Source organism: Puntigrus tetrazona, unplaced genomic scaffold (assembly GCF_018831695.1).
Source record: "Puntigrus tetrazona isolate hp1 unplaced genomic scaffold, ASM1883169v1 S000000283, whole genome shotgun sequence".
In the NCBI taxonomy this organism is placed as follows: Eukaryota; Metazoa; Chordata; class Actinopteri; order Cypriniformes; family Cyprinidae; genus Puntigrus; species Puntigrus tetrazona.
In genome coordinates, this window is record NW_025047944.1 from 1,702,501 (window position 1) to 1,726,116 (window position 23,616).

The 23,616-nt window shown below is 42.3% G+C and overlaps 1 protein-coding gene across 1 annotated transcript in view; it reads right to left on the reverse strand.

Moving 5' to 3' along the window:
• The window catches only part of ryr2a (ryanodine receptor 2a (cardiac)), a 103,595-nt gene that overhangs the window by 35,674 nt on the left and 44,305 nt on the right, over window positions 1-23,616 (reverse strand). The window contains 34 exon segments of the mRNA XM_043231202.1: window positions 242-363; window positions 447-511; window positions 592-707; window positions 2,048-2,171; window positions 2,334-2,409; window positions 2,492-2,569; window positions 2,648-2,785; window positions 2,854-2,943; window positions 3,840-3,918; window positions 4,927-5,090; window positions 5,167-5,307; window positions 5,382-5,472; window positions 6,828-7,048; window positions 7,135-7,304; window positions 7,882-8,002; window positions 8,075-8,186; window positions 8,631-8,817; window positions 9,537-9,672; window positions 9,776-9,879; window positions 9,972-10,104; window positions 10,843-10,957; window positions 11,737-12,010; window positions 12,361-12,504; window positions 12,588-12,693; window positions 12,965-13,165; window positions 13,874-14,666; window positions 16,525-16,751; window positions 16,991-17,077; window positions 17,581-17,740; window positions 18,337-18,497; window positions 18,886-19,009; window positions 19,492-19,835; window positions 19,912-20,120; window positions 22,419-22,593. Of these exon segments, the coding sequence (XP_043087137.1) occupies window positions 242-363; window positions 447-511; window positions 592-707; window positions 2,048-2,171; window positions 2,334-2,409; window positions 2,492-2,569; window positions 2,648-2,785; window positions 2,854-2,943; window positions 3,840-3,918; window positions 4,927-5,090; window positions 5,167-5,307; window positions 5,382-5,472; window positions 6,828-7,048; window positions 7,135-7,304; window positions 7,882-8,002; window positions 8,075-8,186; window positions 8,631-8,817; window positions 9,537-9,672; window positions 9,776-9,879; window positions 9,972-10,104; window positions 10,843-10,957; window positions 11,737-12,010; window positions 12,361-12,504; window positions 12,588-12,693; window positions 12,965-13,165; window positions 13,874-14,666; window positions 16,525-16,751; window positions 16,991-17,077; window positions 17,581-17,740; window positions 18,337-18,497; window positions 18,886-19,009; window positions 19,492-19,835; window positions 19,912-20,120; window positions 22,419-22,593 (5,588 nt within the window).

The following is a 23,616-nucleotide window of genomic DNA, read 5'->3' on the forward strand; positions in this document are numbered from 1 at the left end:
TTATTTGTTCAACTTTAACTTCAATATTTAGATTTTTTACACCCTCAGATATTGTCCAGATCAAACCAGACATCAATAAAGAGATGATTTATTCAGCTTTTGTATTTATCTCAATTTCCCAAAACTGACCCTTATGGCTGGTTTCGTGGTCATGCGTTTAGAAACAGAAGAGATGTCTATGAGAGAATCTATTCTGGTTACAATATTCTGCAACAGTTTTGTTGTTTTAGACACACATCACCTGGTCACCATCTCCTTCTCTTTATTAGAGGCATGTCCGCCGCTGCTGATTGGTCGAACGGCTGTGGACAGGAAGTAGAGCCGATGGTTTTTGAAGTACTGGTCCACCAGCGGCAGCACGACCTGGAAATGAGAGTCATAATAATTGTATCAGTGTATGAATTTACAAACTGACTGACATGAAGCGAATCCGTCACGAATCAGACCTTCCCGAAGAACTTGACCTGCTGCTCGTGAGGGATTTTCTCTCCTTTCAGTCGAAGCCCAGCATCTGGAATAAAGACGAGAAGCTGAAGACGATGATGATGGCTGATTCTGAGACGGACACAGGCATTAAAGCGAGCGTCTCACCGTACTCCAGCATGTGCGCGTGAGCTTCATCCACATACGTGATCAGCTGCTGCAGAAACGTGTAGGCGAAGCGCTTCTCTATGGACGGAGCGTCCAGATCCTGTTCTTTCATAGCCCTGCTGGCATCACAAACACACAGAATTTAAATACAGCCAGACGTGTTCAACTGAGCTGGAAGTAAAGCACAAATCTGGGAGACTGAAGCATAATCAAATTCATCAACACTCGACAGAGCTGAATTTGTGGAGCTCATAGAAACGGTTTGTTTGTGCGAAATTCTAGAAGAGACTAGAAAACATGGCATTAGAGGAAGCGCCTTAGCATGATTCAAATCATATCTATCTGACCACTTGTATCACTAAATGAGGAGGTAAGTGAAATATGGAGTTCCTCAAGGCTCAGTGCTAGGACCGTTACATGTTAGCTCTGGGAGATATTATCAGGAGTCATGGTGTTATCTTTCACTGCTATGCTGATGATCCTCAGCTCTATATTTCTGATACACATCAAACTCAGAAACTAACAGAATGCATAGTCCATATAAAACACGGGATGATGAGTAACTTCTTAATGCTGAATTCTGAAAAAACAGAGGTGTTAATTATTGGACCTAAAAACCCCACATATAATAATCTAGAACAATTCTTAATTCTTAATTCTTCATCATCAGTTATGAACCTAGGTGTGCTGCTTGACAGGAATCTTTCCTTCAAAACCATGTTTCCAGCATCTGTAAAACTGTGTTTTTCTATCTCAGAAACATATCTAAATTATGACATATTCTCTCAACGTTAAATGCAGAAATATTAATTCATGCGTTTGTTCTGTTCTTCATTGTTCGACCAAACACTGCACTGGCTCCCTATCAAACATCAGATAGATTTTAAAATCTTATTAATTACCTATAAAGCCCTGAATGGTTTAGCTCCTCAATACTTGAGCTCTTATCACATTATAGTCCTGCACGTCCGCTGCGTTCTCAAAACTCTGGTCATTTGATAATACCTAGAATATCAAAATCAACTGCGGGCGCCAGATCCTTTTCCTATTTATCACCCAAACTCTGGAACAATCTCCCTAACTCTGTTCAGGAGGCAGACACACTCTTTCAGTTTAAATCTAGATTAAAGACACACCTTTTTAACCTAGTCTACACATAAAACACTAATAAACTTTTATTATTCAAGGATTGTTAGACTACATTAATTAGATCAGCTGGAACCGGGAACACTCCTCATAAAACACTATGTACTCATTACATCGTAAAAAGAAGGACATCTACTCTAATATTAGTCTGTTTCTTAATATTAGACTGTTTCTCAGTTTGTATCCAGAGCAGATGGTGGATCAGCACCAAGAGATGACCTTCATCAGAGACCAGAACACCTAGATGATCCCCGTGAACCACACACACACACACACACACACACACACACACACACACACACAGGATCACCTTGAGACGCTGTATCCGTTGATTTGAAAAAACTTGAGGATGTCTTGTGCTTTCTCTCTGTCTTTGGATTTCTCTTTGGCAGTTAAAGTGTCGTAAGGAACCAGTAATGGATGACTTCCTCCTCCTGACAGACACACACACACACACACACACACACACACACAGGTTAAAAAGCAGCACCACACACACTAATATACAGCCCTGCAGTGCCATCTAATGGTTGTGCTTATATGTTCAGAAGGACTGCTGTTATACTGTAGTATGTAACATGAATTTGTGAACAGACCTTTGGATTCCAGCTCCAGTTTTTTCTTCTGCGCCCAGATGTTGTGATAGTTTTCGGCCAGCAGCTCCGCCATGGCCTGAAGCGCACAAACGCAGTAGTGTGTTCAGAGTGTGTCGTTGGTGTCAGAGTGTGTTGTTGGTGTGAAGCGGGTCACTCACATGCAGGTCTCTGGACAGCGTCACGTTGCTCATGTCGACGGGCCGCGGGCTGAACCCATGAGCGCCCTCTATGGAGCGCTGCGGGAGACACGAGGGGTTAAAGGTCACTCGGTTCTCTCTCACACTCACACAGTAAACACACGGTGTGTTTCTGACCTGACTGGACAGAGAGATCCGGCGCGTGCGGTTGTGTAGAGTAGAAGCGTCGCTGTCTCTCATCCGCTCGATGCTCCAGCCCCACGACAGCATCGTCTTCAGACTCTCTCTGATCGGCCAGCGGTACACCTCCTTATCCTGAAACACAGAGGCATGCTGGGAAACCTACTCATCGCTCTGAACGAGTCACTGAATGCTTCCTGTACCTTCTCAGACAGACATTTGTAGGGCTTGAGCAGCGGATGAACTTTAGATGATTCACACATCTGCTCCCCGTGAACCCAGCCGCCGGTGAACTACAGACACACATCAGACAAGAAGACGTGAAACCCTGCTCTCCCAGGATGCAACCTGCCAGTTTAACATCAATCTGATGAAGTACTTACACAAAGACGGCATAAAATGTAACACTGGCACACAATATTAATCAGAGTAACTGCATTAAATCTGATAGAAGCTTTGTATTTAACACTGTTAATAAAAAAGAAGCTCTTTGTTTCAAATAACTGAAATGAACAAAGACAAACAATTTTCTTTAGATTAAATTGAATTGTAACACTTTTTTTTTGCATGGGACAAAAGCTCCCATGCATTAACTAACAACGACAAATACATTCTTTACAGCCTTTATTAATCTTTGTTAATGTTAGTTAATAAAATACAACTGTTCAAAGTTTGTTCACATTAGTTCAAAGTGCCGACAGACACCACAATTTATTTTAAATGAATATTAATAAATATTTAAAACAACATTAACTGAAGTGTTTCATTGTTTGATCATGTTCTGTAGTGTAACTAATGAAACCTTAATGTAAAGTGTTACCACATAAGACAAACATCCAGAAAGGTTTTATTGGCTCAAAATGAACATAGAAATCATTTTTGAATCAGTCTGCCCTGATTCAGTTGAGTCTGAATGAATCAATCAAATTCACTGCTACTAATAAGAGAGAGAAACATCATTACATCATTTTTGATCGTTGATTAAGCTCATTTAATCAGCACAAAGTGATGTGTTTTGATTTTTTTTTTTTTTGTTTTAAGTTACACAATTATAAGAACCAGCGAGCTACAGAGCTTTCCCAGTGTTTATCTGGTTCTTTACTCCAAACATCAGATTTACTAAGAGACGAGATCAGCCAAAAATATAAGATCTGTTTTTTTAAACAACTGAAACAAAAGCAGCTCTGACCTTCTCCATGGACCATTTCTCATGAGAGTATTCTGCATATTTATTGATGAAATGATCGAGCTTCTCGGGAACAGCAACACTGCGGAAACAAACACAAAACCCTTTCACCTGGAGATCTGGAAATCATGTAACGTGACTTGTGAAATGGCACGTGCTTGATTTATTAAAGTCGCTTAGAACTTTCCACGACTTTAAAAGTGTGAAAGAGGAGGATTTATGAGTATGCCCTCAGAGATGGAACAGAATAAGGAGATAAAAGTCCTCTTTTAGTTCAAGATACACAACTAAACCCTCAAATACAGGCAAAAATGTGTCCGAATGCAGCACTTCGTGATTATTCAATAAATGAACAGAGACATGTGTAACAGTACACTGGATCCGTGTGGCCCTTAAAGTGACAGCACCCTAATATTCCTGCTTTAAATAAATCAAACAACAAAAGACAGCTTTAAAATCACACACGGCTCTTAACTGAAGGCCTTTCTTCTTTTTAATAAGAAACAGAGAACGTTTTATTCTTACAGTGAAGACTATGCTGTTTTATTTAATTATTCATTTCTGCTAACAGAATAGTCCTACTTGAGACTTGCAAAATAATTCATTTCATTTGAATTTCAATCATTTCCAGGACTTTTTGTTTGATTGGTCTGGTCTCTAAAATGGTCTAAAATGTAAACATCATAAGTTATTTACAGATAATAAATGTTTGATATACATCACATGTTTAAATAAATTACTCAGTGGTTTTCTGGCTCATAATCCAACATAATCCTGCTTATGATTTTTGACTAGTGCTGCCAAAAAATAAGTTTTTGCTTACGTGTGTGCCATGTTTAATTATTTGACACACACACACACACACACACACACACACACACACACACACATATGTATAAAGAAAATATTTCCATGTATTACATGTATTTATTTCTTAAAATGTAGACATGCGTGTGTGTGTGTGTGTGTGTGCATTTAAACATTCATTTATTTTAGATGCGATCATTCGACTGCCATCACTATTCAGGAGATAATCAAGCACCCTAATCTAAACAGCTTCTTCAGCTGTAAAAGGTCGGAGGTGTCTGACCTGCTGGTGTCGGCGGGCTGCGGGTTGAAGTTTCCCTCGGCGTCCATGGATGACTGTTTCTCCATCATGGCCATGTAGTTCGACTCCATGTAATCAGGAGGCAAAGCTCCACCGACAGCGCTCAGACACGGCAGCGCCAGCTTGAACAACTCCACCTCATACTTCTGCACACACACACACACACACACACCTCAGATACAGCAGGCAGTGACCCTCACATGGGCTCAGGGTCTGCTGTACCTTTCTGGCCAGAGCGTCAAAGATTCCCCAGAAGAGCTTCCGGGACAGATGCAGCTCCTCGTCCGAGGCGGCTCCGAAGCTGCCCCATCCTCCGGACAGACAGTAGTACTTCCAGCAGCGCTCGTAGTGATTGGTCAGGAGCTGCGGGAGGACACGCCCACCGGTTACTACAGCACATGATTCCTGATGAGAACCAGAGATCAGACGCAGCTCACCTTCAGAGGCATCTTAGTGTGTTCGTTGAGCACAGGAACGTCAAACACCAGACGCCTCAGAAGATGCTGCATCATCGAGGGACGCAGCTTACTGGAAAACACACACACACACACACACACACACAGTCACGTGAAACATGCCGAGATTCAGGCTTTCTCTAATCTTATGGTTAAATATGCAAATCAGGCTTTTTCTAATTAGATCATCATCTGAAAGCTGAATAAATAATATTTCAATTGATGTCTGGGCAATATTTTAAAATCTGGAATCTGAGGAAGCAAAAACATCTAAATATTGAGAAAATCACCTTTAAAGTTCAAATAAAGTTCTTAGCAATGCACATTACTAATCAGAAATTAAGTTTTGATATATTTACGTAATTGATATCCTGATGATTTTTGGCATAAAAGAGAAATAGATCTTTTTGTCCCATGCAGTGTATTGTTGGCCACCTATACTTTTAACTTTGTTTGTTAAAAGGTTTTTTCCAGAGATGATTCTGGATTTCTCTTTTTCTTACTCATTAAATCAGAAAATACTGATACCAAATACCTTTTCACCAGGTTTCTAGGAATAAAAAATGTTGTATAAACAAGTGCAAATGAAATATGAGCGAACCTTCTGAATAAAGACACGAATAAAACAACTAAATCTTGTATATAAAAAAAGTAGTCTTTAAATAATGGATTGGAAGTTAAATTTACAGACGCAAATATATATATTGTGTAAAAAACACTTATCCATGTTTCCATGTTAATATTGATTAGTGCTGATTGATAAAAAAAATAAATGATAAAAAAGTTGGTTTTGCCTTCAGTATCTCGTCTTGCAGTAATAAAGTCTTAGCAGTATATAAAAAATGCTAAATAAATAGTATAATAAAAACTAAATAACAACATATACTAAACACGCCAAAAAAACATCTAATCATCTATTTTTTTCTCTTCAGTAACTACTGTTTTTATTAACGAACATACAGAACCTGAATCTTGGATCGTCTGGAATCACAAATTCAGGGTTAAATGATTAAAGATAAAATGAATAAATAAATAAATAAATACCCTCAAGCGGCTTTCTTATAATTAAGGTTTATTATGCAAAACAGATGCGTAACCCCAGTTTAAACTTGGTTTAATTTACAGAACCTCATGAAAGTGCACACCAAGAACTCAGTCTGAAGTACTGCTTAGAAAATAAACCCACGCTTTGTGAATCGAGAAATGATTTTCTGAACGTGCCGTGATTCTTTCTGGAGTGGACTCTGAGTTTAGATTTGAGCGCTGCATGCTTCAGAAACAGCCGTACTCAGAGCTCTCTTCTTCATCAGCATCTGAGTGTGTGATAAAAACTAGAGTAGAGCGCCATCTGCTGTTAACATATAACCTCGGCATCCCTTCGTTCAGAAGACCTCAGAATCGACTCTTCGTTGATGTATGGATGCTCACCCGCAGACGGCCAGCAGACACTCCTCGATGGCGTCTCTCTGTGCTTTGGTCAGACAGCAGCCCTTGGAGAGTCTGTAGACGGTGTGCAGCAGAGAGTCGATGAGCGAGGCGAACGGCTCCGTCCCGGCGAACAGAGGAGCGCACTTCGTGAGCAGCGGCAGCACGGCCGTACACAGGTACCGGTTCAGAGCCAGCGCCATGTCTGTGGCGCTCAGAGCCACCTGGAGGTCAAAGGTCACACAGGGAGAGGGGCGAGGTCAAGGGTCGGCACACGTGCGGGCGCGCTCTGAGGCGTCACGTGACTCACCGTGTCCAATGAGGCGGCGGCTCTGAGGTCAGGAAGGAAGCCCACTTCCAGCAGGTGCAGGAGGAAGTTCTGGTCCTCGATGCCGTAAACACGGTCCAGGAACAGAACCATGGCCGCTTTGTGATCGGGACAGAATCCCGCTGACATGTCCGGCTCCACCACAGAACCATCTGAACACACACACACACACAGCAAATCTCAACGCAATTATTTAAATCGTTGCTAAATGTAACTCCAGCACTAATCTGATCGCTGTGATTATACTACAGCATAAAGACGTTTCAAACATCAGGGAATCGATTCGTGGTTCAATCCTCTGAATATATGGTGGTTCTCTCTGGAATGGATGCTGAGGTTATATTATATTTAACAGCAGATGGCGCTCTTTTCATCACACACTCAGATACCGATGAAGAAGAGCTCGCTGTGATTCACTTCAGCTTTTGCAATCCTACCAACGCTTATTTCTTGTTCGGTGTGTGTAAAGACTTGGAGACGAGCAGAGTACGGCTGTTTCTGAAGCATGCAGTGTTCAAAACTAAGCTCAGAATCCACTCCAGAAAGAAAAGGAAAATCTCAGAATCCATGCTGAATCAGTTCTCGGACATTTTTTCCCCCAGATTTTCTGTAAAGCTGGTTTGATGTGTATTGTGGAAATTGCTAGACAAATATTCACTGGATATGACTTGTTCCTGTGCATTACTGTAAATGTAAGTCTTGGTGTGAGCTCTGTACTGAGGAGCAGACCTTTGGCCAGCGTGGGCATCAGGAACGGGATGCTGATCACTCCCACCAGATCCTCGATGGGGATGAGCGAGCGCAGGATGGCTCGGATGCGGATGGCCTCTCCCTTCCCGGCGTGGATCAGCTGATGGAGGAGAACACACACATCACCAGAGGATCTAACGTGACGTTCTCAGTGAAGACGAGCCACACTCACGTGCATCTCGGGAGCGCAGCGGCCCAGAAGATCGATCAGAGCGGCGTAGAACGTCATGATGGCGTTTCCCATGTGAATGGTGTCGTCTTCCTCCTCCTCCATGATGTCATTACTGTGAAAGACACACACAACATATAGTCTTTCTAAACGTCATTCAGTGCATCTACACAATAAATAATACACACATATCAACACCAACATTTATAGCCTATAACATCAGATTGTGTTTACATAAATTCAGACTGGATGCACAAATAAGCATACTATTCTATTTAAAACACCGGAGGAAGGTGTTGATGACCCATTTTACTAAATGTTCGGATCAGGAAGGATAAAGGAAGGATGTGAGATGAAGAGAAGCTCATCAATAACTGTTACCATAAGTGGCTTTTATGGAAATCCAATAGAAGAACCATTACTGTTTCCCCAAAGAATTTTTTTTCTTAGCGTGAGGAACATTTGAATGATTTGTCCACAATAAAAGACCTTTAGAGCGGTGGACAGATTCCAGGGATGTTAAAGGTCTGTTTTGAGGCTGTGTGTGTTTCTCTCGTACAGTGTCCTGTTCTCCTCAGTGGTGGGTGATGGCCCGTCTCTGCCGGGATCTTCTGAGATCTTTATGGCCTCCTCCATCGCCGCCAGCAGCCCGTTCCCGCCCTCTCCACGCAGGGCGGGGCCAAAACACTCGGGTCGGCGAATCAGGAGCCTCACCACCACGTTAGCGTTCTCCTCCACGCTCTCACCTGAGACGCACCAAAACAACATTCACCTCCAGGAGAACATACATCACATACAACATCTGCTGCAGGAATCTAAAGAGAGATAAACGTGACCCTGGAGAACTAAAGCAGCCGTAAGTGCTTTCTACATCTTCTGAATAAATCATCTTTTCATTTTTAGGATAGGACAGTATTTGTCTGAACTTTTTTTTAAACCCGAGGGTGCAAAAAAATCTAAATACAGAGAAAAATGCCCAAAGGAAGTTCTTAGCAATGCATATTACTAAGTTTTTATATATTATATTATACAATATATCTTCATGGAACGCAATCTTTACTTAATATCCTAATGATTTCTGTCATAAAAGGTTTTAGCTCATAGTGTATTGTTTTCTATTGCTATAAACAAGCTGCTGAGGACCGCTTCCATGCATTAATAGTACTGAACCTTGAATATCATTTTTTTTTTTCTCCTGAAAGAGACCAAATATAGCAACGTATACTAATATATCATGCTATTTATAGTTTGAAGACCAAGAACGAGGCAAACAAGCACTCTTAGTTCATTTTTGTGTGTTGGATACGTAACTCTTGATATAACTGATCTGGACACTCCTGAATTTATTACTAGCTGCACTTCCTGACCCTTCTCTGTCTATGTGTGTCCTGTGTATGCGTTGTTCTTTGGAATGTGTTCGTTTTCTTTTGTATTTGTTTGGAAAAAGGAGTAAGAGGACACCAACCGTTACAGAAGACGGCGAACCGGAGAAAGTCCAGGTAGCGCTCTCCCTCCACCGGGTTCCAGCCGATGTCAGGATATCCTCTAGACATCAGCATCAAACAGCTCTGGAGACCACAGCCCGCCAGATACTGCACCACCTGACACACACACACACACACACACACACACACACACACACACGAGTCAGCGCTCGACCGCACACATCAGCCAATCAGAGCCTGAGGAGAGAGACAGGCGCACCTTCTCGAGGTCCGGCTCTCTCAGAGCTAGAGCCAGCTCATTATTGTCCATCACAGACGCAGCGGCCACGTCCAGAGGAGTAGAGCCTCGCATGGACGGAGACGCTGCAGAGAACACACACACACACACACACACACACACACGTTAGCGGACACTAACCCTATCTCCTCTCTCTGGACATCTCCAGACGTCTTACCCAGCCCCACGCTGCTGTTCTCCAGCAGGTAGCTCAGGTGATCAAACATGGCCTTCTGATTCTGACGACTGATCCGACAGAAGTAACACAGGAAGCGGCAGCAGTTGGCCACCATCTTTGGAAAGGTGATTTCCTGAAGACAGAGGACATTCCTTCAGAGGGTATGTGCTGGTTTATGAATGAACTGACTAGTTACTAACTACATCTTCAACAGAGTAATTAGATGACGGTGCAAATCACTCTCTACAAAAAGTATTTAATTACTTATTGCTAATCAAGGAGGATAGACATGACACGGTTAACATCATCAATTATTCTGGTCACACTTTAGATTAACTAAATCTTAACTAGGCCTCAAAATACTTTTAATTACTGCTTATTAATACTTAGTAAAGTAGCTGTGATTAAGGATTCAGAATAAGCTATTAATATGTGTTTTGTAAGTAATAATATACAGCCAATATCCCAGCCATCTTCATGCTAATAACCAGCTAGTTAATAGTAAGAACTGGACCCTACAGTGTATTCTCATTAACTAATTATTTGACGTGAGAAGGTTCTTTAAAAGCATGCTGAACTCTCAGACTTTAAATGTTCTACAGTCTGTACACAATAACATAAGATGTGATGTAATTAAACTACAGAAAAAAACAAGACTTCACAAAGTTTTAAAGTAATTTAATTACTTAAAAAAAGCAATTAAATTACAGTAACTAATTGCTTAGTAAAACACTGTTTAGAAATAAGTATTTAAAGTTAAATTCCCATAATTAACAAAAATACCCAAGTAACAATGCTTACTTTTTATGTTTTTTTTATGCATGAAAGCAGAGGAAATGTAATGTAGAGAGGATGATGTATTCTGACTCACCTTGGACTCTCCTCCGCTCAGGACGTTCACCATCACCTCCATGACGGTCTCGTGCATGCCCAGAGCTCTCATCAGGTTCGGATGCTGGTAGAACACCTTGTTATTCATGATGTCACTGCGGACAGGTCAGAGGTCAGAGGTCAGACTGGAATCCCACGCACTAAACACCAGAGGAGGCGTCACTGAAGCATAAACCCAAAACCCTGCCCTGCTGTAAACTATCATTTTACATACTTTTTATAAACCGAACAGAAATGCATATATATATATTTCAGAAAAATATATGTATATATATTAAATTGATTTATAAAAACATCAATTATATAATTATAATTAATAACAAATTCACTAATAATATATATAAGTAAACATATGCTGTATGTGTCTCTATATATAAATAATAAATATACACAGCACATATATTACATAAAAAGAAACTTGTTTTGGAAGCAATTCATCATTTTGATAGCACTTATAATTATTAAATTCATATACTAAATTCATTGTTTTTTTAATATTATGTAATAATATTTCAGAAAAATATGTTTATATATTAAACATAGATTTATATGAAAGATATATTTAATATATATATGTTTATATATTAAATAGATTTATATAAAACATAAATTGTATAATTATAATTAATAACTAATAATATATATTAGTAAATATATGCTGTGTCTCTATATGTAAATAATAAATATACACAGCACACATACATATATTATGTAAACAAAAATGTATTTAGGATGCGATTAATCATTCAAATATTTTTTATTTTTTGATGTTGTGTAATAATGACAAATAATATTTTTTGTAACACCTGACATGATAATTAGTATACACACACACACAACACATGTACAGTATAATAGTGTAAGTAGGAGTCACCTGAGCCCGTGGATCATCAGCTTCTCCTCCTCACGACCCATCCTGACGCTGAGCAGCGAGCGGATCTGACCCAGAGAGGCCAGCAGGTTGATGGTGTCCTCCACCGACACGGCGTTGATGGTGTAGGTCTTGGGCAGCGCTCTCACCTGCCCGCCGATGCCGTCGTACTGTCTGTGGAGCAGCACAAACATGGCCCTCACCAGCTCGGGGTCCTCGATGACCGACTCCTGAGCCCAGCGCACCATCGTCTCCGAGATCAGCTGCTGCAAGGTGCCTTCAGACGCAGACAGAGGTTCTGATTCAAACTCAGCTGCAGTCTATTCAAACCTGCTTAATTCAATTGCTAATGTATGATGCATGTATTTACAATGAATAGTGATGTAATACACCCTTTGAAAAAGTAGGTTTAATGAACTCGCTTAGAAATAATTCACTCGTTTCTTGAATGAATGAATCATATACGGCTTGTTTGCAGCTAGTGGAGAAACGATGCAAACGAAACGTGAACACAGATCTGAACGCACTGGTGTGATTTGTTCAAAGGTTTAACAGATGATCGGTCATTTATGAATCTAATATAAATATAATGGTGCAGGTCTGGAGCGGTCCTCGTGCCTCACTCACTGGGTTTCTTTGATTTCTTCTTCTTTGGTATATCAGTCATCTTCTTCTTCAGGTAGGTCACCTTCTCCACCAGAGACATCAGACGGCCCCTGATGGTGAAGTCGCTGTCTCCATCTCCTGATTTATCATCATCCGTCTCGATGCCTGATGACAGACACGCATCAACCCATCTAAACACAGAGCTGTGGAACGAATCACACATCAGTGACGAATCAACACCACTTTACCGCAGTGTGTCATCAGATCTTCATGGAAGTCCAGCAGCTGCTCACGGATGTCCTCCGGACACGGACAGTCCTGCTTCTCATCCTTAAAATTCAGCAGCATGTTGATCTGAAGAAACACACACATAAACATCATCACCGTTCACAGCACACTTCTGACAACACCGTGACCTTCTTTAAGTGAGAAAACAGAAAAAGAAGTGTCTCTGGAGCAAAGAAGACCAAGACACAACTATGGAAATGGAAAGCTAATTTATTCAGCTCCTAAAAAACAGCCCCTTATGACTGATACGGTCACAGAGGATCACAGGAAATAATGTAAAGACATCAAAATCTCAATTTATCAAGATTCCCGGAGAGAGGAGGAGTTAGTGGCTGACCTGTTCCTGCGGAGGAGAGCGGAACTCTTTGGTTTTGCGAGCGGTCAGAGCGGCCGACATGTTCAGCGCCTGCATCACTTCATTATAACGGAAGCGCTGGTTCTCCTGAAGATTGGCCACAAAGTCATCGGAGAACGCGACCACAGCCTCGATGCGGTGACGCACCTGACAGTCACACAGGTACTGCAGCAGGTGACACATCTACACACACACACACACACACACACACACACACACACACACACACACACACACACACACACACACACACAGTAAACTTCAGCACTTAATTGTCTTCTTAATTGTTTTTCAGCACAAATCAAACTCATCCATTCCTCCATCAACAGTTTCAGTTTTAGATTTAGTCATTTTAGTAGATCGAACTAAATAAAAAAGAGAAATGTCTAGGGAACTAGCTGAATAAAATTAACTTTACAATAAACCCTTACATTGATATCACACATGTGCATGATATATTATGTTATTTCATTTATTTTAAGTAATGAGAATGCATTGAAAGGTTTTAATGTTAGTAAATATAATAAGATTTATACACACACTCTATATACTGTACATGTATAGCGGCACACACAAAAACACATTCATGCATTAATTAATAATAATATGTACCTTAAAAAAAAACACATAATAATGATAAATTAAATTATGAATATAAAGAAGATGAAACATTAGCATATTGCTCAGGCACTTGTTGGTCTGAATAAACAATGCTAATTCTTTCTTCACCACTAGGTGTCTCTTTTGTAGCCTTAAAAGATCACAAACGCTGCTTCAAATGAAATCGACCAATCATTGGAGGAATGACTCGTCTGGGAGTCATTTTACAAATAAGGTAAAACAATGCTATTAAGAGAGAATGAAAGTGTTTTTCAAATGGTCTTCGGTCACCTGGAGTTTGACGGGTTCAGGAAGCTTCATCTGCAGAAGCCCTTCTTTGGGCGCCTTCCCTCTCAGGCCGTGTTCCTCGGCCCCGCCCCCTTCCAGCCGCCCCGCCCCGCCGTCCTCCGGAGCCCCGCCCCCGCTCTTCACGCCGGACTCCTGCGAGAAGACGCTGGGCTCGATCAGCTGCAGGATGGTCTTCAGGTCTCCGTTGTGGAAGATGCCCATGATGAGGAGCGTGTAGAAGAGCTTGATGAGCGGGACGAACAGGAACTCGGTGCTGCCTCCGACGGGGTCGCGCACGTGCAAGCTGCCCTCCCGCACCGCCTCGGTCAGCATCTCCATGGTGCGGCTCTTCAGCGTGTCCAGAGGGAACTCGGGGCTGTGCTGGAGGCCCCCGGAGCTCACGAAGCTGGGCGAGGAGAAGCGCATGCGCGGCTGCAGAGACGTGCTCAGGCCGATGCCGGGCAGCCCGTGCTTCTTCTTCTCGTCGGGGAAGAGCGTGATGCTCTTGGTCTCGGGCGTCATGGGCACGATGTACTCGGAGTTCATCATGAGGCGGGCGGTGGCGTAGCTGCTCAGGTGGATGTCGATCAGCAGGTCGTAGTATCCGGTGCGCAGCAGCCCCGGCATGTATTTGTTCTGGATGGCGTAGAGCAGCTGCGCCTCGTCCACGTGACTGCAGAGAGCGTGAGCCACGCGGTTGTTCCCCAGAGCGCAGATCGCTGAATACAAGCGCAGCGTGTGATAGTGGAACTTCAGCAGCTCTCTCTGCTCCGTCAGCTCCAGGATATCCAGAGACCTGACGGACACACACACAACATCACCACGTGTTCAGCACGCTGTAGTTGAGAAAATACGGAGGAGCAGATAGCTCTCTTCAATCAGAAATATCTTCATTTGTGTTCTGAAGATGAACGAAGGTCTCACGGGTTTGGAACGACACGAGGAGGAGTGATTGATGACAGGATTTTAATTTCGGGGTAAACTAACCCTTTAATTAACATGACAACTGTGTCTAGTAGAACTAGTCCTGCCCTCAACTAAAAAAATTCTGGTTGACAATCATTAGTCAACTAATCATACATTTATTTATTTACGTCTAAAATCATCCTCAGCCAATGCACGTAAACAAACTTTTAAATAAACCCACGCTTTGAGAATCGAGAAATGATTTTCTGAACGTGCCGTGATTCTTTCTGGAGTGGACTCTGAGTTTAGTTTTGAGCGCTGCATGCTTCAGAAACAGCCGTACTCAGAGCTCTCTTCTTCATCAGCATCTGAGTGTGTGATAAAAACTAGAGTAGAGCGCCATCTGCTGTTAACATATAACCTCGGCATCCCTTCGTTCAGAAGACCTCAGAATCCATCCTGCATCGATTTATCAGCTCTAAGGTGCATATAAACATAATTAAAAATTTCATTCAGATAATAATTTTTTGTAAGTATTTAGTATATTTTTTGTAAAAAAACTAAACAAATAATGAAAAACAAAAATATACAACTTAAAATAATTCACAAGAAACATGCAGCCATTTTCCACTAAAGTACTTCAGAGGTCTGAGCTGAACGGCTGAAAGCATGTAGTTAAGTCTTATTTTCCAGAAGTGAAAGGTCTAAATGGCAGCGCAATCATCACCTGCAAATGCATGTCAAAGCACTAACTAGCATTTAAAATACCTTAGCAACCGCATAGCAACACTCTGGTAATCAGCCAGAATCATGGCTATGAGATTGACATGATTTATTAATGCGTGTGAATGTGTGTGTGTGTGTGTGTGTGTGTGTGTGTGTGTGTGTGTGTGTGTGTGTGTGTGTGTGTGTGTGTGTGTGTGTGTGTGTGTGTGTGTGTGTGTGTGTGAGTGTGTGTGTGTGTTTGAGTGTGTGTGAGTGTGTGTGTGTGTGTGTGAGCGTGTGTGTGTGAGTGTGTGTGTGAGCGTGTGTGTGTGTGTGTGTGTGTGTGTGTGTGTGTGTGTGAGTGTGTGTGTGTGAGTGTGTGTGTGTGAGTGTGTGAGTGTGTGTGTGTGTGTGTGTGTGAGTGTGTGTGTGTGAGCGTGTGTGTGTGTGTTTGAGTGTGTTTGAGTGTGTGCGAGTGTGAGCGTGTGTGTTTGTGTGTGTGTGTGTGTGTGTGTGTGTGTGTGTGTTAGTATGTGTATGTGTGTGTGAGTGTGAGTGAGTGTGTATGTATATGTGAGTGTGTGAGTGCATGTGAGCGTATGTGTGTGTGTGTGAGTGTGAGTGTGTGAGCGTGTGTGCGTGTGTGTGTGTGTGTGTGTGTGTAGTATGTGTGTGAGTGTGAGTGTGTGTGAGTGTGTATGTATATGTGAGTGTGTGAGTGCATGTGAGCGTGTGTGTGTGTGTGTGCTGGTTTTTGTGTTTTATGGGTGTGACAGAGGTATTACAATCTGAAGGTGTTTTATGACATGATAATATCCCTATAATTCACCTATAAACTTAAAAACATACTAAATATTGTTTTTTTGTGATGTAGTTTCCTGTAAGGAGTAGAAAAATAATACATGCAGTCTTTACAGTACAGAAACATTACACCTATGGAGAGTCCCCATATAACATGGAAACACAATATTGTATCTGGGTGTGTGTGTGTGTGTGTGTGTGTGTGTGCGCGTGCTTGCGTGTTTAAGTGTGTTTGTTCATACCTGTTCTCCTCAGGTATATGGAGTGTCATGAACTGCAGTGGTTCTGAACTCTGCACCATCCAGCCCAGTCTCTCACTGACCCTGCTGACCTCTGACCTCAGGAACTGATTGGGCACACGGCTCCATAACACAGACGTGAGGAACTGCACGTGTAACCGCGGAGGACACTGAGGAACCGCGTTCTTCCGCTCGCTTTTAAACAGACCTGCAGAGAGCGGCATGACGCTCTACACACACACACACACACACACACACACACACACACACACACACAGAATCAAATGTACACATAAGCATCTTAGCACACTTCATCATCTCACAGATGTGTTCCGCTATGAGCTAAACTTATACTCGTCCTCTTTCACAACTTTCACAAATCTTTCGCAACTAGAGCAAAAATAAAAATAGCTTTAGCATCCTTTTGTGTGTGTGTGTGTGTGTGTGTGTGTGTGTGTGTGTGGCTCACCTTGATGCGTCCCAGTTCGAACTGGAAGACGTTTGGACTGGTTGCCTGAGCAAACACTGCAGGAAAAAGTTTAGTACTGGGCTCCACCTGCAGACACAGTTAAGCTGCTAGTTAGTTCTAGTCAGAGCTGGTAGTAACTCATCATGTCATTAATTAATCAGATTCCAAAAATTCTCTTAATCAGACTACAGTTATTATTGGTGGATTATAAGACTACAGTATTTATATTCTTCTCCAGAATTCCTCCTACACATTCTACAACATCCTACAGCTTCTATCAAGAACTCAGAAAGTCGGTCAGTTTTCAGGTTATTCACTCAGAGGTCAGTCACTAGTCATATTTCAACATTGCATCACAAACTCTCCTTTTTATTTGTATTATCACTCAGTTGATTATTTTACCATGCGATACTTCGGTACACATGATATGGTACATGATTATATTGTTATTTTAAAGTGATAAACAAAATGGCTGAAAAGTATTCTAAAAGCAATCTGATAATATAATGTGTAATGTAATGGATTACGTTAGGGACAAAAAATCAGTAACGGCGAGTAATCCTAGTTAACCAGTCTTTGGTGAAGTGTACCTGGTAGAAGGTGCTGAGCTCTTTGCCGTTGGAGGTGAAGGTGAGGAGGCCGTTGGCTGCGTCCACCAGACACCCGATCTCCAGCCCGTTATTACTGCGGCCCTGACTGGGATTACTGCACTCGCCGCCCCAAACCATGTAGCAGTTACTGCGCTTGATGCTGCCACACACACACACACACACACACACACACACACACACACACACACACACACACACACACGCCGCTACTGTACCACTCATAGATAGCGTCTGATTTGACATGATCTAGCAGACCCATATATCATAGTGCACTTGTTCTAGTGTGTTCTTTCACTGAATGATTCAGTCTGTTAACATGCATTTAAAATAATCACTAATTCAGAAAATTGATATATTTTTACCACTTCATAAAGTTAATAAGTTCCACATAAAGAGTGCTGTTTTTCTCCCAAAATTACCATGATTACAAAGATGATCCTGAAACATGATGGCGTTTCGTTCCTGAATGAATCAACAGTTGAAATGATTCGGTTCAGTCGCAGTGACTCATATATTAACAGTGACCTGCTGCCGGCTCAGAATGCTTTTATAACACGTTTATAACATCATTTAAATATCAAAATAATGAAAATAAGTATAAACATAATGAAAAATATCAAATACCAGTATTTAACAATTTGTATACCAGCACAATAACATCCTCTAATTATCATTATTGATAAAATATCCAGATATTATTATTTGTCAGCATCACACACCATGAGCATCACTAACCTCTCGTGAACTTTGCCCTTCTCGTCTCCCAGGGTAACGGTGACCGTCCGGACCTTGCTGAGCTCGAAGGCCGGGTCGTACTGATGAAAGTCCGAGGTCACCCAGCCGACCCACACACTGGCCGGCTCCTGGCCGGGGAAGATCCTGACCGAGTAATAATACTGACACACGGAGACAGAAGAGAGTCATGTGAAGACGCTCTGAGTGTGTGTGTGTGTGTGTGTGTGTGTGTGTGTGTGTGTGTGTGTGTGTGTGTGTGTGTGTGTGTGTGTGTGTGTGTGTGTGTGTGTGTGTGTGTGTCTCTGTGTGTGTCTGTGTGTGTGTGTGTGTGTGTGTGTGTGTGTGTGTGTGTGTGTGTGTGTGTGTGTGTGTCTCTGTGTGTGTGTGTGTGTGTGAGTGTGTGTGTGTGTGTGTGTGTGTGTGTGTGTGTGTGTGTGTGTGTGTGTGTGAGTGTGTGTGTGTGTGTGTGTGTGTGTGTGTGTGTGTGTGTGTGTGTGTGTGTGTGTCTGTGTGTGTGTGTGTGTGTGTGTGTGTGTGTGTGTGTCTCACCGTCGACGTCTGAATGAGATTCTCCGAGTCGTCTCTCTCATCAGCTAACACTTCCTCTGACAGACGAGCGTTGCTGCTGGAGTTACTGCTGTTCATCTCAGGCTTCGTTCTTTTCAGCATGAACCTGAACAAACCGGCAAATCAGACACATCTTTCTCTCTGAAACGTTCAAACACAATTCAATCCAAAACAACGGACATGTCAGCATCAGCAGGAAAGACTGTAAACTTCTATATTTCTACTCTTTCAGATCAATAATGTTACTTAAGAAGTCTTAAAAAACAATCAATATATTGTATTTTTTATTAACAACAAAATTATATATTTAGTTACTGTCATTACTATTTTCTCTTTTAATTTCTTAATTCTGCATTATTTAGAATTGTGAGTTTGTGTAAAGTGTCTGTGTGTGTGTTTGTGTGTGTATGTGTAGTGTGTGTGTGTGAGTGTGTGTGTGTGTGTGTGTGTGTGTGTGTGTGTGTGTGTGTGTGAGAGTATGTGTGTGTGTCTGTGTATGTATAGTGTGTGTGTGTGTGTGTGTGTGTGTGTGTGAGAGTATGTGTGTGTGTCTGTGTATGTATAGTGTGTGTGTGTGTGTGTAATGACCTCTGTTTGATCTTGGAGGGCTTCTCCTGATTGTGATCTTTGTGGTTGTTGAACTCGTCTCGTTCTCGGTCAGGTCCGTTCGAGCTCACGTGGCTGTGTGGCGTCTTCATCAGCACCTCGAAGTCCGACACCGTCTCAAAGTCCTCCAGGTCTCTCTTAGGAGAGAAGAAGCTGCCGTTAGCGGCTAGCGTCCCGCCGGGCGAGCGCAGAAAGGCCTCCGAGCACTCGATGGGCATGCTGAGGCGGTAGAACGTGATGTCTGTGCTGCTGTTCTGCGAGCCGAACGACCTCTGCGTGACCTTTAGGCACGGCGGGCTCTCCACCGTCCCGTCGATCCGCGTCACCTGCAACACACAGAGACTCCTGTGAGCGCTCTGGGCGGCGTGACCCCTGACCCCCTGACCTGGCATGACCTCTGACCTCGGTGTGCTCGTGGTTGAGCGGGACGGGGATGAACTGAGGCAGGCGTTTGCTGATCCACATGGTCAGGTCGCGGTTCATGTTGACGGCGAAGGGCTCGTAGCCCTCCTGAAGGCCGCAGATGGTGAAGTACTTCAGAGTGCTCACGTCCTTCCCAAAGTTCATCCGGCCCACCTGACACACACCCAGACTGCAGACCGGGATGAAGCCTGACAGCACACACACACACACACACACACACACACACACAGGGATCGGTCAATCATTACTAGCACTAGTGACCGTAGTAATTAGCTCATCTTCACACTGCTCCAGCTTGTCCCTTATAAAGACTTATTTATATTAGAACTACTAATATGTACCTCTTAGGGGTTAAAAAACATTCTTATAAGGGTATTGCTTCATGGACAAGCTGATGTACACTAAAAGGTACGATTTTAAACCCTTACAAAGATTTCATTAATTCACTGCAAATAATGCTGTTTTTGTCTTATTTTTTAGTACACACACCTAGACATTCTTAAATCAAGATACATTTAGCTAAGATGCAAAACAACAATTCTTATTTTTTTAAAAAGTGAGTTTTTGTTATAAGTAAAATCTAAATTAAATTCATGAAAACAATTAATTTCAGCTAGTTGCCAAAAAAACATTTTTGTCCATTTAGTTTACATTAATACTAAAATAAAAATAAATAGAAATGCATAACTAAATTACTTAAAACATAAGCAAATCATTTAAAATAATTAGTTTGTAATATATGCTGTATGTGTGTGTATTTACAGTACTTTATTAATACACACACACACACACACACACACAGACATATTATGTAAACAAAAACGTTAATTTCGGATGCAATTAATCCTAATGAATCATTTCACACCATTAAAATAATAAAAACTATAATAATATCTCAATGATACTAAAATAACACAAAAAATCCACCACTGAGGTCAGAAAAATCATTCATTTATTCATTCTTCATTCATAGAGAAAACATTTTTTGTTTTCAGCATGAAATCACGTTATTTCTCAGTAAACATAGTCATCTTGCTACTGGTGTAAATGTATGTTGACTTCTGAATGGAAAACAAGACAAAATAAAAAATAAGAAGAATATTATAAAAACAGTTTGCAGTCTTTGATAAAGTACCCTGACGTGACAGAACGAGACTTATGATGATTCATAGTAATGGTGTCTGTGTGTTGCTGGTCAGCAGGTGGTGCTAGAGTCTAGTTCCTCCACCTACAGGATCTGTGAAGACCTTACTGATAAATGACACAGCAACACTCACCTGCTGCTCACCACAACACTCCAGCAGACAGAAACCAGAGGAGAGCTGCTGCAACTCTGAGTGTGTGTGTGTGTGTGTGTGTGTGTGTGTGTGTGTGTGTGTGTGTGTGTGTGAGTGTGTGTTTCTGTCTGTCTGTCTGTCTGTCTGTCTGTCTGTGTGTGTGTGTGTGTGTGTGTGTGTGTGTGTGTGTGTGTGTGTGTGTGTTTCTGTCTGTCTGTCTGTCTGTGTGTGTGTGTGTGTGTGTTTCTGTCTGTCTGTCTGTCTGTGTGAGTGTGTGTGTGTGTGTGTGTGTGTGTGTGTGTGTGTGTGTGTGTGTGTGTGTGTTTATGTCTGTCTGTCTGTCTGTGTGTGTGTGTGTGTGTGTGTTCTGTCTGTCTGTCTGTCTGTGTGTGTGTGTGTGTGTGTGTGTGTGTGTGTGTGTGTGTGTGTGTATGAATGAGAATGCAGCAATAGAGCTAAGCAGACCTGAGCTCTGCTAACACCAACAGAGCTGATACTGCAGAACACACACTGATGCCTAAGCAGACATACGTGTCGCGCACACACACACACTAACACATACACACACAGACAGACACACACACTCACACAGACTCAAACACACACACACACACACACACACACACAAACAATCACACACAGACAGACAAACACACTCACACATACACACACTCACACATCTACAAATACATACACACACAGATACTCATACAGACATACACATGCACACACACATTTACGAATACACACACACACAACGTGACAGTTAAATAAGAGGGAATGAACAGCTAAAAAGAAAGACATTTTAAGGTGAGGTTATTAGATATTAATCAAAGATTATTAAGCATGTTATCATACATGTATTTCTTTATGATAACATCACTTATGAAAGAAGGAACATAAAGACAGTTTTGACTTTAACAGGATACTCCACCCAAAAATGAAAATGATGCCATCCTTATTATTAAAAATATGATATTTTGAGAAATATCAATATTTTTGGGCCAAATAATGAAAGTTAATGTTCTTCAAAGTCTGTGTCTCCCTGAAGAAAGAAACTAGTACAGGTTTTGATTGACATTCAAGAAAATGATGTCAGAATGATGGTTTCAGGCTGAACTATAACCTTTAATCACAGATAAATGACATTATGATGAGTTTCTTTCAGCTAACAATCTTTTGTGCAGGGTTAGGAAGCGTGTCGCTCACCTTCCCAAACTTCGAAGTCTTTGAAGGCGAGTTCGGAGCCGGAGTCGTCCAGCAGCACCTCCCCGTTGAGCGTGAACATCATGGTGTGCTCGTTCATGTCCACCATACAGCCCACCACGTCTCCAGACTGCCACGAGCGGCCGAAGTGCTCGTTCCCCTGATGCCAGCGCTGGGCCTGAACACACACACACACACACACACGTCAGCATCAGCAGAGGAAACAAAACTTTGGACCATGTATACACAAACATGGCTGAAGCCTATGTTGTGACCCCCCTCTCCCATCTAGGACAATCAGATTACCTTTCTTTGTTCCTCACCCCCAAATACTTCCCCCTCATCAACCGTGTGAAGCCATCAGTGAGGACCATCAAAGTTTGGCCAGCGGGGCTGACTCCACACTCCATACCAGAACAGGTTTTAACACACAGACTGGAGTAGGTTTGCTTCCCAGGCCACCTGTGGCTCTCATACGGATATAGATCACTACACTTCCTCTGTTCTGGGTTACATCAACACCACCATAAACAGTGTCACTACCCAGAAACAGATCACCACATACCCAAATCAGAAGCCATGGATGAACAAGGAGGTGCACCTTCTGTTGAAAGCACGCAACACTGCCTTCAGATCAGGTGACGCACAGGCAAACCTGAAGAGGGGCAAACCTGAAGAGGGGCATCAAAAAGGCCAAGTACTGCTACAAGCTGAAGCTAGAGGAGCACTTTTCCAACTCTGATCTTCGACGCATGTGGCAGGGCATCCAGGCCATCAGTGATTACAAGCCCAACCACTCCACCCCCACAGCACCTAATGTCTTCTTCCTGAATGAGCTTAGAGACAATAATGAAACGGTCACCAAGATCACCCCCTCAACCGACCCACCCATCACACTCACCTCCTCAGAGGTTTACACCGCACTGAGCCGGATTAACGCTCGCAAGGCTGCTGGACCAGACAGTATCCCTGGACGCGTACTACTGGGGTATTTACAGACATTTTCAACATGTCCCTTGCCCAAGCAGCTGTGCCAACATGCCTCAAATCCACCTCCATCGTGCCAGTGCTGAAAATCTCAAGCCCAGTGTGCCTAAACGACTACCGCCCTGTAGCACTCACAGCCATCGTTATGAAGTGCTTTGAGCGACTAGTCCTGTCACATCTGAAGGACTCTCTGCCTTCCACACTGGACCCCCAC